Below are 13,808 nucleotides of genomic sequence, written 5' to 3' on the forward strand. Positions count from 1 at the left end.
GAGAGGTTGAATCTGATTGGTCAATAGGAGAGGTATGGACATGACATAACTCGTAATAGCCACTAGTGGCGCTACGATCGAGCCCAGTAATTCCAGCCTAGTTCGGCAAGGGTGGAAACTGGACTTTTAAACTCTCTTGCCTCGGGAAGATGCACCATACCCGACACCACCATACCCGACACAACGACACCCAACACCACCATACCTGACACAAACACCACCACACCCGACACCACCATACACGACACAAACACCACCATACACGACACCGCCATAAACGACACCACCACGCCCGACACCACCACACCCAACACCACCATACCCGACACAAACACCACCACACCCAAAACCGCCACACCCGACACCACCATACACGACACACCACACCCGACACAAACACCACCACACCTTGACACCACCATACCCGACACAAACACCACCATACACGACACACCACACCCGACACAAACACCACCACACCCAACACCACCACACCCAAAACCGCCACACCCGACACCACCATACACGACACACCACACCCGACACAAACACCACCACACCTTGACACCACCATACCCGACACAAACACCACCATACACGACACACCACACCCGACACAAACACCACCACACCCAACACCACCACACCCAAAACCGCCACACCCGACACCACCATACACGACACACCACACCCGACACAAACACCACCACACCTTGACACCACCATACCCGACACAAACACCACCATACACGACACACCACACCCGACACAAACACCACCACACCCAACACCACCATACACGACACACTACACCCGACACAAACACCACCACACCTTGACACCACCATACACAACACACTACACCAAACACCGCCATACCCGACACCACCACACCCCGACACTACCATACCCGACACCACCATACCCAACACAAACACCACCACCACACCCGACACCACCACACCCAACACCACCATACCCGACACAAACACCATCACACCCGACACCACCATAAACGACACCACCATACCAAACACCCGACACCACCATACCCGACACCACCAGGGTGTCGGGTATGGCGGAGCTGGCTGAATGAATATATTGGATTTAAAACTAATTTCTTTTAGTTGAAAACGAGACACACGATAACAAGTAGTATATTGCTATATATTCCATTCATGCACCTTCAATTTTGTGGTATTGCAAAGAGGTATGACTAAAATGAATTATCTTTATGGTTGCTAAGAAATGTTTAAATCTATCGGGACTTCCGTGGTCACATTACTCTAGCCTATCGTTGGTCAGTTATTGATTACCCAAGGCAGGGTCTGCCATTGGTCAGCTGCACCTGCTACCATGTACAGGCGTATGTTGACGCCACTTCACTGAAGAGTGGACAGCACACCAACATGGACAACACATCAGCCGTGAGTTTTAACATCTCTGACATTTTACCTCCTCAGGAAATAGCCGCAGAATGCAACGCTACTAACATGTCATCTGGATGCGAAGGTCATGACGCTAACCAAACTAATCATTTGTTTGATAGCATTCAGCACATCATAGAGATCACTTTCACATGCTGTGATGTTCTGAACGTACTTGGTAACGCTGTCTTGATGTTGCTGATCTGCAAGGCCACGACAAAAATGGAAGCTTCATCACGCCTCCTCGTGAATCAGGCTGTTGCCGACGCAGGAATGGGACTATCATGGCTTGTTTTCTATGGGAACATTTACACCAACCCTCAGAGAGATCTCCCGCAGACGGCCATCCTTCTACAAGGGGTCGCCATTAGCGTCTTTTCTTGTGTGTCTGGACTGTCATTTGCCATGACACTCTTCGCCCTCCACATAGCCATCTGCAATCCTATTCTCTACAAAGTCAACAACAATCCAAAAGTAATCACTATCATCATGGTAGTATCCTGGCTCGTGGTCACTGGATGTAGCATTTTAGCATTAACAGCTGACAACTTCTTAATTCAGGAAGATAATTCTATCATAATTTGGAATGTTACCAAACAGAATACCTGGTTTGTCGATTTGTGCTGTAACATCATTCTGCCACTTGCAATGATGATCATCGCCTTCACACGCATATGCCTCCACATGCGCAAGAAAGAGAACGTTTCCATCACATCCGCCTCCGCTACCAAGCGGTATGTCCGTCAAGCAAAGGGCATCTTTGTCGTATATATCACCTACATTATAACATTTTGTCCCCTGTTCGTTTTTGACTTCATCAACATTAATTATAAAAGTGACAATGGCATTCTTCTCGTCATTATTAAAAACAGCCTTAGTTTCCTGAACTATGCGTACCTTGTCTTCAAGCTACCCCTGTTTCTGTTGGCCTTCAAATCCTACCGTCGAGTTGCCTCCCAAATCTTCTGTCAACACCTAGCATCGGGATCTTCATCGGGGCCCTCTGGCGATCGAGGCAAATTGCCACAGAGGAAAGACCAGACTGCAACAAAGATCAACCACAGGCTTGATGACAAAGGCCATGGAGAGGCTGCCAGATCTACTCCGATACAGATGGATGAGGCAACCGAGATGAAGGGGAATATTGGAAGAGTTAACCATGGCTTCACCAGCACCTGTTCTTTGTACCATGGCGACACGGCGAGACCAAACGGTGCAAAGGATGACGTCAGTTCCAATACAAGTGATGACGTCAGTAATAGACTGGTAAGTAATCAAATGTCAGGATGCAGCTCCAAATTACATGAAATAGACAAATGATGTTATGTGGCGCGAAATGGGCAGGAAGGGTTATCCTGTTTCTAACTGCATTTTACTTTCTTCTTCAACCTACTGTTATGTCCTTCCTATTAGTTTCTACCATCAATATGCACATAACTGCCCCTCCATCGATATGCACGTATTTGCCCCTCGATCAATATGTACGTAACTGCCCCTCCATCAATATGCACGTAACTGCCCCTCCATCAATATGCATGTAACTGCCCCTCAATCAATATGTACGTAACTGCCCCTCCATCAATATGCACGTAACTGTCCCTCCATCAATATGTACGTAACTGCCCCTCCATCAATATTGTAACACCCTTAGGGTGCTAGTGAAAACACAAATAACACAAGCAAAGATGAAATTTAGCAGTCCAAGTTTGCAATGGCGTTTACAAACTTTATGTTTAATTTTGGTTTTAAATGTCAACAATGTGGATATAAATTATTAACAATGTGATGAAAAATGATGCCAATAAATAGCCCTAGTTTCGACCAACTACTATTAAGTCTAAACGATTTTACTAACAGGGCTCAGTCTCCAAAGAAGTAATAATATTAAGTTATATTAGCTTTATTGTTTTGAGAAAATGTTATTTTAAGTAATAAAATGTCAAGAGATTTCTTTTAAATTTGGCCTAAAAATGTATCAAAATATGTACCTAGTGGTAGTGAATGATAAGTAGAAGTGTCCAGACCTTGACCCGTGATCGTATTTATAGGCATCATTAACAGGTCATGTGACCTTTCTTAGCCAATCAGAACACAAGTTGGATGGCTTTCATATCCCAAGCATGGCATAGGTAATGTCATTTCCAACACAAGTAAGTGATTACAAAATGTTCTTGTTTTGTCCTATTTGTCCGAATACAATTAGGACACCGTAGAAATAATCAGGACATCGAGACGATTTGTTATAATTAAATGGACAATATCTTTACGCCAACGTAGCGTCAGCGGCCGCCATCTTGGTTGGTCATCATCTCCGTTACAAGTGAAATTTACAAAACAATCAGTTTCTTTTATCAATTGGTATTGTCCTTATAATGTACAAAGTGTCCGAATAGATTGAACATGTTGAACAAATAGAATTTGTGCTAATATCTGATACAATGATATTTAGGACAAGGATAGATTCAGACCAAGCGACTGGGAGGACAGTTTGACAGACGTCAAACGTACGCTAAGACTATTGACAAATATAGGCCTATAGGACAAAATATGCCCTCATTCCGAGTATTGGTGTTGTCCTATAAGTCCTTTAATAATTCGGACAGTAACACGATTCATTAAAATACTTGGCAAATATTAACAGAGAAACGGACAAACAGAAAGTCAATATTGCCTTGAACTGTCGGCAATGAAATGTCATAACACAGAACGACTGTCATATTGCAGGTACAAATGCAAGAAATATGGGAACGTGTATGCTGTCCTCTATGTGTCTGAATATTGCAAATCTAGATTAGACTGCAGAAACATACTTTATCATGAATCTATGACTTTGATGTGAAAACGGACATCCAAGTTATAAACAGTCACTATGCCAAGCGTAGACATAATTGACAGGTCACCGTAACCTCAGAAATGTCAAACTGATCAAATTAGTTATTTACTGCAATAAAGTGTAATTATCATTAATATCCGAAGTGAAATATACTTTGAAACATTTTAGAGCAAGAAAGTTATCGGAAAATCTTCAATAACCAGTGTATTAGGTCATTGTTTATCTAGATCAAATGTCAACTTACTGTCTAAAAATAGCCACGATGCAAGAGTGTATACAAGAAATAGTCCCTGACAAACATTATTCTTATCACCCAAAATACATCATGAATCTAAACAGTGAACAAATATAATAACAAGGTAACATGGAATGCATCAACCTGTACAGTGATAGTGCATAATGATAACAATAGGTATATTATTCATGGATGTAAATAGCGTAGTGACACACAGTGGTAATCAGGTCATGCCTGACAAGTGCTGCTCGCGCGAACGTTCAGTGATAGATAAACATAGCTATCAGCAGTGAACATGACCCACAAAGTTGAATCCGATAGAAGTTCATTTCCAGGTAACTATCTATGATACTATAATCTTATTATTTGCTTTAATGTGAAAATTGTGAATGGACATTTGCAGATAGATTGTGATGTAACGAAAATAGGTGACACTTATGATGGACAAGGTTTTCTAAATGTACTCTGATTACAATTACTGTTTATATTGGACTTCTATAACACTATGCACATATCTTCACATCCATCAATATGTACGTAACTACCCCTCCATCAATATGTACGTAACTGCCCCTCCATCAATATGTACGTAACTGCCCCTCCATCAATATGTACGTAACTGCCCCTCCATCAATATGCACGTAACTGCCCCTCCATCGATATGTACGTAACTGCCCCTCCATCAATATGTACGTAACTGCCCCTCCATCAATATGCACGTAACTGCCCCTCCATCGATATGCTTGTAACTGCCCCTCCATCAATATGCTTGTAACTGCCACTCCATCAATATGCACGTAACTGCCCCTCCATCAATATGCTTGTAACTGCCCCTCCAACAATATTCACGTAACTGCCCCTCCATCAATATGTACGTTACTGCCCCTCCATCAATTTGTACCTAACTGCCCCTCCATCAATATGCACGTAACTGCCCCTCAATCAATATGTACCTAACTGCCCCTCCATCAATATGTACGTAACTGCCCCTCCATCAATATGCTTGTAACTGCCCCTCCATCAATATGCACGTTACTGCACCTCCAGCAATATGCACGTAACTGTTCCTAGACTAGAATAATACTATGTATATTTATTGATGAAAAGTCACTTCCCTCTCTGCCATCAATATGCACATACTGCCCCTACACTAGACTATTACCATGTATATTGATTAATGAAAAGTCACTTCCCTCTCTACCATCAATATGCACAAAACTGTCCCTAGACTAAACTATTGCTACACATATTTATTGAAGAAAAGACACTTTCCTCTCAACCATCAATATGCACGTAACAGCCCCTACACTAGACTATTACCATGTATATTGATTAATGAAAAGTCAGTTCCCTCTCTACCATCAATATGCACAAAACTGTCCCTAGACTAAACTATTGCTACACATATTTATTGAAGAATAGACACTTTCCTCTCAACCATCAATATGCACGTAACAGCCCCTACACTAGATTATTAGTATATATATTTATTGATGAAAAGTCACTTCCCTCTCACCCATCAATATGCACGTAACAGCCCCTAGACTAAACTATTGCTACACATATTTACTCAAGAAAAGACACTTCCCTCTCACCCATCAATATGTACGTAACTGCCCCTCCATCAATATGCACGTAACAGCCCCTAGACTAGACAATTGCTATACATGTTTATTGATGAAAAGTCACATCCCTCTCACCCATCAATATGCACGTAACAGCCCCTAGACTAAACTATTGCTACACATATTTATTGAAGAAAAGACACTTCCCTTTCACCCATCAATATGTACGTAACTGCCCCTCCATCAATATGCACGTAACAGCCCCTAGACTAGACAATTGCTATACATGTTTATTGATGAAAAGTCACTTGCCTCTCTACCATCAATATGTACGTAACTGCCCCTACACTAGACTATTGCTATGCATATTTATTGATGAAAAGTCACTTCCCTCTCTGCCATCAATATGCACATACCTCCCCTACACTAGACTATTGCTATATATATTTATTGATGAAAAGACACTTCCCTCTCAACCATCAGTATGCATGTAACTCCAACTAAACTAGACTATTGCTATGTATATTTATTGAAGAAAAGTGACGACCCTCCCAATACCAAGTTTTATTCAAAATCTTTGATGATGTTTATCTGACATTAACATTATCTCTCTGTCCCATGGCTATAAAAACCTGAGATATAACCTTATCATAAACTGGGATTTTACATCCTGACATACAAGGAGTTCTCTTTGGATTTGCGCTTTATCACCAAATCTAAGTGGCATTCAAGAAAATCCACTTGTATAGATTCCAGAAAACATTTAAGCCTTCGGTTAGTGCTGAAATAAATACATCATCTGTCCAGATTTATCTTGTTTGAAATTTTAAATAAACTTAATAGATTGCCTGATAAATCAGAGATTCTAGTTGGATTACGGATACCTTGTTATCTTCTCAGTCATATTGTCTGATTAAATAGAGATTATTAGCCGAGTGTGTTTTTGTATCGTAAATATCCTATATCAGGAATAAGAATTGTATTATGCCAGCCTTCATGCATATGTGTTATTCCTAAAATGATGTTTATGATACGGAGGGGAAATGGGGTTTGATGTTGCGTCAAAGAATATTACACTCATATAGCTACGTGCTTGCACGTGTGTATGCGTGCGTGCGTGCGTGCGTGCATGCGTGCGTGCGTGCGTGCGTGCGTGCGTGCCTGTGTTTAAGACAGATTGAAATTCACTGTAATAACTTCAGGACTGCGTAGGAATATAAAGCCTGAGTGAACCGCCCCATTTTCCTGTATCTGTTGTTCTCTAACAGGTCGCCACCTAAATGGCTATGAACAGCGCTACACTCCAACAAGCTGTCTCCAACTGCATGGGGACTGCCTTCTGGACAGACTCTTTCTGCTGATGCTGACAGAGAAGTAAACGAAGCTTTCACACATGATTGTACATGCATTCTGTTTAATCATATTTAAAGGGGGACCAGACTCGTGAAAATTGGCAGTCCCAGAAAGTGTGATCCACTTCGTTCCAACCCAATGATCGATTATCAGGCTTCTGTCACAAAATCCTCAACCCCCCACACAACCCTTGAAACGCCAGTCTCAAACCTCACACTCAATACCTAAAAATGCTACCTCCAGCCTCCAACACAACACCTGAAACTACAGGCTCCCACACAACCCTTGAAACTCCAGTCTGCTTCCTTCCACACAACACCTGGTACCCCAGCCCCCAGCCTCCCACACACCTGAAACTCCTGCCTTAAGCCTTCCACGCAATACCTGAAACTCCACCCTTCTCCCTTCCATACAACACCTTACACTCCAGCCTCCACCCTCTCACACACTACCTGAAACTCCACCCTTCTCCCTTCCACACAACACCTTACACTCCAGCCTCCACCCTCTCACACAATACCTGAAACTCCACCCTCCGTCTTCCCACACAACACCTTAAACTCCAACCTCTTCCCTCATCTCTAGCATCCAGCTTCCCATACCGCCCCTGGTTCACCTATCCCTCACACAACACCTGAAATTCCAGCTTCATATCTGACACTTAGATCTCTTGAAACTGCAGACTCCACCCTCCCACACGCCTGGAGATCACACCTCGACCGTCACATCCTGTACACCTGAACCTCGATACAACTCACACACAACGTGTACACCTGATGCTCGATACTTCTCCCACACAACCTGTACACCTGAAGCTCAAGCCTCCACCAACACAACATGTTCACCTGAAGCTCGATACTACTCCCACATAACGTCTACACCTGAAGCTCGATACAACTCCCACGCAACGTGTACACCTGGAACTCAAGCCTCTACCCTCACAACATGTACACCTGAAGCTGTCCACTCCTCCTACACACAACATGTACACCTGAAGCTCAGGCCTCCACCAACACAACATGTTCACCTGGAGCTCGAGACTCCTCCATCACAACCTGTACACCTGAAGCTTGATACTACTCCGTCACAACATGTACACCTGAAGCTCAAGCCTCCACCAACACAACATGTTCACCTGAAGCTCGATACTACTCCCACGCAACGTGTACACCTGAAACTCAAGCCTCTACCGTCACAACATGTTCACCTGAAGCTCAAGACTCCTCCTTCACACCTGTACACCTAAAACTCGATATTACTCCCACACAACGTCTACACCCCTGAAGCTCAAGCCTCTACCCTCACAACATGTACACCTGAAGCTGTCCACTCCTCCTACACACAACATGTACACCTGAAGCTCTCAACAACCCCCACACAACATGTACACCTGAAGCTCGAGACTCCTCCTTCACAACCTGTACACCTGAAAGTCAAACCTCCACCAACAAAACCTGTACACCTGCAGCTCAAGCCTCCACCAACACAACCTGTACACCTGAAGCTCTCCACTACTCCCACACAACCTGTACACCTGAAGCTCAAGCCTCCACCAACACAACATGTTCACCTGAAGCTCGAGACTCCTGCCACACAACGTGTACACCTGAAGCTTGATACTACTCCCTCACAACATGTACACCTGAAGCCCACGACTCCACCCACACAACATGTTCACCTGAAGCTCTCCACAACTCCCACACAACCTGTACACCTGCAGCTCAAGCCTCATCCCACACAACATGTACACCTGAAGCTCAAGCCTCCACCAACACAACATGTTCACCTGCAGCTCAAGCCTCCACAAACACAACCTGTACACCTGAAGCTCTCCACAACTCCCACACAACATGTTCACCTGAAGCTCAAGCCTCTACCAACACAACATGCACACCTGAAGCTTGATACTACTCCCTCACAACGTGTACACCTGAAGCTCAAGCCTCCACCAACACAACATGTTCACCTGGAGCTCGAGACTCCTCCCTCACAACCTGTACACCTGAAGCCCACTACTCCACCCACACAATAGCAAAGTGTCATACTTGATTATTCACCGTTAAATGTTTCACATTTTATTGATTATTTTTAAGATGTTTGTTGTTTTCGTGTTTCACACTTCGTTGATGAATTTAGTGGGTTTTTTCTTGCTTCTCTCACACACTATGCTGCCACACCGAACTGAAACACAAAGCGACGTTAAACCATTCTCACTCACTTATACATAGCTGTAGCGTATACACTGAAATATACACCATTGATATAAACTGCCGGACATGAGAAAGTGTACACTAAAAATACCTGCTTCACTGTGAAATTGCGACCCCTATTTTCCCTTGAGACGTCGTGTGCGAGTCACCTGATGTGAGTTCGTTTGTTTATAGTATAACGCCGCACTCAACAATATTCCAGCTATATGACGTTTGTTTCATTTTTAGTCACCATCAAACATGGGTGTATACTTTCTTTTGCCCGGCAGTTTATGTACTGAAGCACCCGAAACCATAAATGTGATATGACTCATGAAATAAAAATAGAATTACAAAAATAAATGTATTTGGCATTTAAGCGTATTTTGATTTGAAACAATTTCATTTTATATTTACCAAAGTCTCTCTTGCTTATATAAGTATACAATACGGCAAGAACATCTTCTGTCCCACTGGCTGTGTGGTCAAGACACGCCACGCTCTTGAGTGTATGTTTGAATGGGAATGTTTGGGTGTTTTGTTTTCGAGATTTGTCGGTGGAGGAGGCTCAAGTGACTCCCCAGGTTCAAATGACAACCCATAGAGTCAAAAGTAGGGGGAGTCGTTTGAGCCTACTACACCGGTGACGCCGTCCCGCCACCTTCCTTTTTGAAACCACGCGGAGTGTGGACATATCATGGAAATCCTATCATGTATAGCTACGTTTTGGAACATTGCCCACTCATGACAGTGATCAAGCTCATCCTAAGGATTATAGTCTGATGAAAATCAATGTCACATTTCACTAAAATGTCCTTTTCTGCCGATTTGTTTAAAGTTGTATGCATATAGTGATTATTATGTTTGAATACCTAAGTATGACAAGTGATAATAATCTTGTGGCATCAGTGGTAGGTCACTGTGGCCTATTTATAATGAAAAACACATGCTACATGTTTTGTTGTTACGTTGAATTCCACCAAAAGACATCGTATTTGATTTATATGCTGGATTGCCCTTTGAAATGTTCTTGAAATATATGTCACCGATATTGACGTTCAAATTCACTTTCTAGGTCATGCACTCAAAAAATATATAATGTTCGTGATAACTCAAGTGTTCACTGTGATTGGCACATGTCATCCTTTGGGAGGGCATTGAAATGGCCAGGCTTTGAGCGACCGTAATTGAAGTTCAAAGTCACTGGAATTGTCATTCCTGAGGTATTGTGATGCTTCTTTGTATACTGAACAAACCCTCTGTGTTTTTCCGAGATGTTTGTAAGAGCAAGAACCCATGTTTTCAACTCAGAACAGTGAAGGATGTTATGGCTAAAATGGAGGATCAAGATCAGTGCAACCGGAAGTGCATTAATCTTATCTAGAGGTTGGTACTCTCTATCATAAATATTTCTTGTATTGCATATGCGTTTTTTAAACTCGGGAGCAAAATTATGAAACCGGAAGTGGATGTAAATAAAAACGACCAAATCATTTCAAGAATCATAAGAACTCGACAATCAAACTAACTCAATATTTTGGGGGGGCAGAGATTTCTTATGAAAATCTAAGGGTTTCATTGTTAGTTTAGCTATAGAGGCATGGGACATTCTGTTTTAGAGTAGCACTGCTTATGGTCTGTATATCCTCAAACCGGAAGTGATAGCATCCAAACGGAAGTGCAGGCATAGGACGTTCTGTTCAAATGCCTTAGATATGTGTTTTCCCAAACCGGAAGTAATGACATTTAAGTGCATTTAATTTTTTCATTAATCTTGTGAAAGGCATAGTAGTTTCTGTTTTAAAGTGGTCGTCAATTGACATGTTTTCCCAAACCGGAAATGATGTCATTAAACCGGAAGTGGATATAACTTTTCAATGAAAGTACCAAATTGCATCAGCTTGGTTCCAATTGGCTACACTGACCCAGGCAATGACTGCACAATGGTCACCTCCACTAGACGAACAAACATGGCGGACACATGTATTTACTTTAGAAAAAGTCTAGAACGGGTGGTTAATGTATTCCATTCTTACTATTAGTGAAGGAAAACATTATTTAAGCTGTTTCGAGGCTCGAAAGTGGTCGTCATATCGGTGAAATGTAAACAATGACACATACCTCATTTTCAACAGTGTTATGTGCGTTTATATTTCGTGTCAGCTCACTGTTATCACGAAATTGTATACATAATACATGGAATTAAACGACCACGTCAATGAAATACCGTTAGCATCTTTATTTTAGAAAATCTGACTACGCAAATGTCGCCGATTATGCCCCGTTTTCTCCCATTGTAAAGTGGCGGGTTTAGAGGAGTTAGCGCCCAGTATAATAACTAGAAAAATTAAACACTTTTGATCCGTAATGGTATTTAATGATAGGGTCTGTCATTGGTTCTGACATTTGGCCTTTGGATTTTATTCACATGAAAAGCCATCTATTTGGCATTGGGTTTCTTAGTACAAAATGAAATTAATCATAAATAAATCTAATAATTGATTAATTCCAATTAATTGTTTTTTAACTATGTGTGTGCTTATAAAAATGTCGGGTGTGAATGGCATAATAATAAAAAAAAAATTCATTATTTTGAATTAATTTAGTACAGTGGTATACACATCCATGTGTATTCTCTTTTTAACAGGATGATAAATAGAAAGGTAACAGTAGTCATGCTGTGGCAATTAATCAACTGAGGACACAGTATGAGGTTATAGACAACTTTATTATAAATTACACCATTGGCAGGTTTTCTAGTTGATATGGAAAATCACTATGTCATGAAATTCTACTAGATAGCAATGCCATGTTTGAAATCCAGACACCAAAACAGTTTGTCCTGAAAGTGGCCTCTGATTTTGTCAAGAAAACCATAGGAAACTATGTTTGAAACACACACTTTCAAGGGCTGTAGTTTATCAAAGACATATTTGGTAAAAGCTAAGCTGTTGTTAAAATGCATTATGTTCCCATTTGTCTATTGTCATAAACATAAAACTATGGTACTCATAGTCAAGACAGGTTCCATTGGTACCGGTAATCATTACGCCTAGTTAAACAGTTCACAAATAAATAGTGGAAAGTACACATGTCTCCAGCTTTTATTCTCAAATATTACAATTTCTGTGCACATTTAATGTTATTCATTACCATCAAGATCATACTGGGATTTTCCTTTGCTTGAACAATAATGTAACTTAATTTCTTTATTTGAGTAGTTTGTTTGTAGATAATTTCGTACACAGATATTTCATCTAACAGCTTAAATAATGTTTTCCTTTACTAAAAGCGAGAATGGACGTTATTCTCGTGACATATACATTGCAAGAGCATTCATGAGAATGCTAAGAAAGAAATTTAACCACACGTTCTAGAGGATTTCTATAGAAAATACATGGCGTGTCTGCCATGTTTGTTCTTCTAGTGGAGGCGGCCATTGTGTAGCCATTGCCTGGGTCAGTGTAGCGCCAGCGCAACATACCCATGGAACCAGGCTGCTAATTGCATGAGACATATCAATAGCATAATTTTGGGGCATTCGGGGAAAATGTGGAGACGGGTCTGCTTCCGGGTTTATGTCGTGCAAACACTTTTCTAGTTGTGTGAAATGTTATAGGTTTTGTATTGTAAACGTGCTTTCAACACCATACAGTTTTCTCAAATCTGTCGATTCAATTTCTACTGGAATTCCCGTGGATGCATCCGTGTACGCTGGTCATCCCTCAGAACAAATGAACCAGAGTACCCGGATGCCGTGGATGAAGACCAGTATTAACTTTACAAAATGAGGTAAAGTCGTAAGAAAAAACAGTCAACTAGTGATATCGGGAGTTGCTGCTTATTTAATATTATTAAATAGTTATCCCAAATTAGTTTGCTTGATAAAGCCCTGAAGTGAATAACGTAAGGAAGATATGACTATTCGTTTGCAGCACTTAACGTAAACAACAATCCTTCAGGTCAGGGATCATTCCGCTGCAGCACTGTGATTATTTGTTGACAGTATGGTGTTTGAAGAAAACCATTTGCTTGTCAAGAACTTAATTAAAACATGTGTTTATCATTCTAGATATAAACCAGTGTTGTTCTTTGGTCTTGTGTAGTGTGTTAAAAAAATAGTCACTTCCACTTTCATTTCATACATGACTGTACACAATACGCCGGTATTTCGATCATGCATAGAAAGTTTTATTGTAATCTTAT

At 41.4% G+C, this 13,808-nt stretch overlaps 1 protein-coding gene across 1 annotated transcript; it reads left to right on the plus strand.

Annotated features, from left to right (window-relative positions):
- The first annotated feature begins 1,409 nt into the window (after positions 1-1,409).
- LOC139464701 (uncharacterized) lies at positions 1,410-9,445 on the plus strand. Its single transcript, XM_071246217.1, has 3 exons — positions 1,410-2,693; positions 8,096-8,578; positions 8,882-9,445. The coding sequence occupies exons 1-3, from the start codon at positions 1,410-1,412 to the stop codon at positions 9,443-9,445; spliced, it is 2,331 nt and encodes a 776-aa protein (XP_071102318.1).
- The last annotated feature ends 4,363 nt before the right edge of the window (positions 9,446-13,808 follow it).

This window comes from Haliotis cracherodii, unplaced genomic scaffold (assembly GCF_022045235.1).
Source record: "Haliotis cracherodii isolate W230 unplaced genomic scaffold, xgHalCrac1.p SCAF_17, whole genome shotgun sequence".
Classification (NCBI taxonomy): Eukaryota; Metazoa; Mollusca; class Gastropoda; order Lepetellida; family Haliotidae; genus Haliotis; species Haliotis cracherodii.